General features: G+C 40.7%; 1 protein-coding gene across 1 annotated transcript; it reads right to left on the reverse strand.

The window, feature by feature from the left end:
• Nucleotides 1-1,259: 1,259 nt before the first annotated feature.
• LOC106776875 (cationic amino acid transporter 1-like) lies at nt 1,260-3,395 on the reverse strand. Its single transcript, XM_014664338.2, has 4 exons — nt 2,977-3,395; nt 2,502-2,899; nt 2,007-2,366; nt 1,260-1,918 (listed from the first exon to the last, which is right to left on the reverse strand). Exons 1-4 carry the CDS (start codon nt 3,356-3,358, stop codon nt 1,265-1,267), a joined length of 1,794 nt encoding a protein of 597 aa, XP_014519824.2. The 5' UTR covers nt 3,359-3,395; the 3' UTR covers nt 1,260-1,264.
• Nucleotides 3,396-4,690: the final 1,295 nt, after the last annotated feature.

Raw genomic sequence — 4,690 nt, forward strand, 5'->3', positions numbered from 1 at the left:
ATATTATAAGCAGTTTTCAAATTAGTCTATATTTAATTAATTTTTGGCTTAAACCCTTCCTTGGTCCTAATATTTGTGTGAAAATCTCAGTTTGGTCCTCAAGTTTTGAACTGTCGCAATTGGGTCATAATTTTTGTAAAAATGCACACATTTTACCCCAACTGTTAACTGGTCTCAGACGACGTTAATTGATGTTGAGATGTATTTTTTATTTTAGGCTTAATCCCTTCCTTGGTCCTTATGTTTGTGTGAAAATCTCAGTTCGGTTCTCAAGTTTTTTCTCAAGTCCTTATGAATGCAAACATTTTACAACATTTTACCTCAATCGTTAAGTGTATTGAGATGACGTTAACTTTGAACTGAGCTGTAATTATCTTTTTTATGTTTTAAAATCATTAAATCCACGTGACTATGGTCTTTTTTTTCCTTCCAATCACTGATCACATTTCACTCATTCCTCCACCCTCAAACCCTCAAACCCCCCGACTGACACCTTTTCTCCCTCTCAAACTAAAAAATGTCGCCGTTGTCGACAGTTCAAAAATTATGACCCAATTGAGACAATTCAAAACTTGAGGATCGGATTGAGATTTTCACACAAACATAAGGACTAAGGGAGGGATTAAGCCTAAAATAAAAAATACATCTCAACATCAATTAACGCCGTTTGAGACAACTTAACGATTAGGGTAAAATGTGTGCATTTTTACAAAAATTATGACCTAATTGAGACAGTTCAAAACTTGAGGACCGAACTGAGATTTTCACACAAATATTAGGACCAAGAGAGTGTTTAAGCCTTAATTTTTTATAGTGTTAGTAACATTTTAGTAAAATACTATTATTGAGTAAATTAATTTATCTACGATAATATTATTTAAAAGTTAATCAACATTATTTATAGTAGCACTTTTTAAAAATATTATTATAGGATATATATATATATATATATATATATATATATATATATATATATATATAATAACATTTTTAATAAATATAATCAAGAAAATATTGCTAAAACTTATAAAATTCTACAGTGCACCTTGGAGATGATATTAATGTGTTTGGTGCATACCTGTACTACAATTTCATCTTATTGGTCCTGTGACTTCTTCATTTCGTTTCATTTTATTATAGAATCAGGAAATTTAAAAGAACTTGATTTTATATCTTCTGTAAAAACAAACCTTATTTGTCAGTATTTTCACACGAACAAGAATCACGTAAACACATACAGAGTGGAATATAAACAGTAGCCAAATCAATTGTTTAAGTTATGATGATCTTCATTTTTTGTACCAGACTCTGCCAGAGATGGAACGACATTTTCTTCATCCAACTTTGACTCGGTCAAGCTCTCCACTCTCTCCTTCTTCAGCATCTGTGCCATATCATAAGAGGAATGCAATCCCACAAACAGGTAATACACCAGTAGAATCGCAGTCCAGAATCCAAATCTTCTGAACGAAGCTTTATCCAACGAACCAAGAAGGAAAATATTGATTCCAATGGAAGCTGATGGCAGGAACGGCACCAGTGGCACACCCCAAACCTTTGGCTTCTTCGTCATCGGAACCAAAAGCCAAATCCCCACTGTTCCCATAAGCCAAAGCGGCACTATGATGATGTAACCAACCCATTTCGTGGTGTTGGCCCAGTAAACAGCTGAGGCAACAGAAGAACCCAATATGAGAGCAATGCAGAGAACGAACTTCACAATGTTGGCTTGTGTAGCCACCCCTCTTGCACAGTAGCGGCGAACCAACAGGGCCAGCGCCACAAGGGAGAACAAGAAGAGAGTGGAAATCGAAAGAAGGTTAGCAAGAACATCAAGTTTTGTGAAGAATGCAACAATGGCAGTGGCACCAAGCATGACAACTGTGGCATTGATGGGTGTCCCAGTTCTCTCATTTACCTTGCAGTAAAAAGGGTTGTTTGTGAGAAGTCTATGTTGTGTTGTTGTGTTTGTGTTATTTTGGCAACATTTGTTTGTTGTTACATACCTTAGCAAGCCATGGAGGTAGCAACTGTGTTCTAGCAATGTGAGTGAGATACCTGGCTTGTCCCACAGCACCAACAAGGAGAACACTCGTCATTCCTTTCAATGCCCCAAATGCAACTATGTACTTCGCCCAGCTCATCCCTACCGCTTCAAACGCCACAGAGAAAGCAGCATTCTCGTCAACCTCTGAAAACCTCTGCATCAAACAGAGGGTCACCGACAGCATGCAGTACACAAGCGTGGTGCACGTCATCGACCCTATCAGCCCCAACGGAATGTCCCTGCCAGGGTTCTTCGTCTCCTCCGCCATGGTGGAAACCGCGTCGAACCCCACGTACGCGAAGAACAACACCGCCGCCGCCTGCAAGTAGGATGGATCAGATTCATCAACCAAACTACAGTAAACTAGCTCCAAAGAATTGGACAATGAATCAACTAATCAATCTCAACAACTCAAACTGATTTTGAATCATGTAAATGATCAAGTTTTCTTTACCTGGAAGATGCCGCGGGATCCGAATGGAAGAAAGGAGGAGTAGTTAGCGGCGTTGGCTTTGGTGAGGCCGGCGACGATGATGAAGAGGAGGACGAGGAGGTGGAGGATGGAGGCGAGGTAGTTGAAGCGGGAGGAGCCCTTGGTGCTGGAGATGGCGAAGAGGCCAATGATGAAGAGGACGGCGACGGCGATGGGGTCGAGGTGGCTGTAGTCCGCAGAGAGGTGGTGGGCATGGATGAGGAACTTGTCGGAGTCTTGGTTGCAGAGAGTGGCGAAATAGGAGGTCCAGGAGCGAGCCACGGCGGCGCCGCCCACCACGTACTCCAGAAGGATGTTGCCGGATGCAATGTACGCCACGAAATCGCCGAGCTCGACTCTCAGGTACGCAAACGAACCGCCTAATAATTATCCATTTATATACCTGGGTGAGGTTTGAAAAACACGTGCAAAGAAGTAGCAGAAGAAAGAAAGATACCAGCGACGGGAATTTCGACGGCGAATTCGGTGTAGCAGAAGACAGAAAGCATGGCAGAGACGCCGGAGATAACGTAGGACAAAACGACGGCGGGTCCGACGTGGTTCCTGACCTCAAAGCCGGTGAGGACGAAGATGCCGGAACCTATGACGCTGCCCATTCCGAACCATATGAGATCCCACCACGTAAGAGTCTTCTTCATCTCATGGTGGCTGCGCCGCTTCACTTCAACCAACTCCACCTCCTCCATCGACCGACCCGTCATTCGATCCACTAGCCTCCACGGCGTCGCCAACAACGCTCTCTTGTACTTTGATAAGCTCTCGAACGACTCCAACGTTATAGCCTCAGAGTACCTTCTGTTCTCGTCGTTTCCCTCCATTCTTCTTCTGCATGCTCCTCAAAAACAGATAACTTGATCCACCATAACCAACCAAAATTTAATAAAACTTATATTATATGTTTCCTTCATTTTGTAAACCTATTTTAGCATTTTCTTGAGATATTTTTTCGCTTAGAAAGTGATGTTAGCAACCTTATTGCATTTTCTCTTGTACTTTGATAATTTAATAATCACACGTTTTATTTGGTGAAGTTGTTTGAGGTTAAGAGGGCCTTTATGATTGTTGGACTTATGGGAATTAAGTATGAGAGGAATTTTGTGTCTGATGTGTACAATGCTAAATTAGTAAAAGGACAATGATATTTTGACAACACTTTTTGACAACGGGATACGTGCCATCATTTTATTGGTCTATTTGAATTTATGTTTAAAAAATATTTAAAACGGACCAACCATAAACTGCCACGTATGCGTTGTCAAAAAGTTGTTAAAAAAGTGTTGTTAAAAGAAGTTTTTCCTTAGTAAAAAGGGTTTCAGTCAAAGATAGAGTGTTGATTTTAGTGAGATTTTTTCACCAATTATAAAAGTGTCACCCATCCAAGTTACGTTAAGTTTAAGGAAAATGTTTCTTTGACAACGGAAATTTGCCAACGATTTGCCAACGATACGTGGCATCCTCTGATTTGCTTTTTTAATTGCTTTTGTTTTAATGTTAAAGTTTCATTTGGAGGGTATTTTTGGGAAGAGAATTTCTGAAACCAAAAGATTTTGCGCCCCTTCTTCCCTACGAAACACACACTCTCTCTGGAAATTTCAATCGAAACTCTCGATTCCCAAAGTCTCCGTCCACCATTGTGAACTCTCAAACTGTTGCTCGACCATTGTGAACTCTTGACAGGCCACCGAAGCGCCCCTTCTTCCCTATGAAACACACTATCTCTCTCTGGAAATTTCATTCGAAACTCTCGGTCCCCAAAGTCTCTGTCCACCATTGTGAACTCTCAAACTGTCTCTCTGACCATTGTGAACTCTTGGCAGGCCACCGAGAAATATGAAAGCAGATCAATACAGCTAAAGTATTGTTCATGAATTATTACTGAAGATGATTTTATGTGTGTTTAATTGATTACAGTCATGCTATAATAGCTTACCAGTGCCTGTGTAAGCGATTATAGACATGTTGTAATCGCTTACAGGTGCCTCTGTACCAAAAGTCCAACGCTGCTCCCTGCCTCTTTTAGAGGGGGCTCCCCAGTGTGTGGTAGGTACTGACTTAGTCAGAAATTAAGTTATGAATTTGAGATTAATGGTTGTTTTTTAGGACCAACAACTGGTTATGGGTTTGTTAGGGTATTTGATCCAAGTGCATGT

The sequence above is a fragment of the Vigna radiata genome, chromosome 11, assembly GCF_000741045.1.
Source record: "Vigna radiata var. radiata cultivar VC1973A chromosome 11, Vradiata_ver6, whole genome shotgun sequence".
Taxonomy (NCBI): Eukaryota; Viridiplantae; Streptophyta; class Magnoliopsida; order Fabales; family Fabaceae; genus Vigna; species Vigna radiata.

Bases quoted from the DNA above. Each gene is read 5' to 3' on its own strand.
- LOC106776875 (XM_014664338.2), bottom strand. From the start codon at position 3,358: ATGGAGGGAAACGACGAGAACAGAAGGTACTCTGAGGCTATAACGTTG. The intron at 2,900-2,976 runs GTATCTTTCTTT...GATAATTATTAG, and splicing joins CGTCGAAATTCCCGTCGCTG to GCGGTTCGTTTGCGTACCTG. The intron at 1,919-2,006 runs GTATGTAACAAC...TTTTACTGCAAG, and splicing joins TACCTCCATGGCTTGCTAAG to GTAAATGAGAGAACTGGGAC.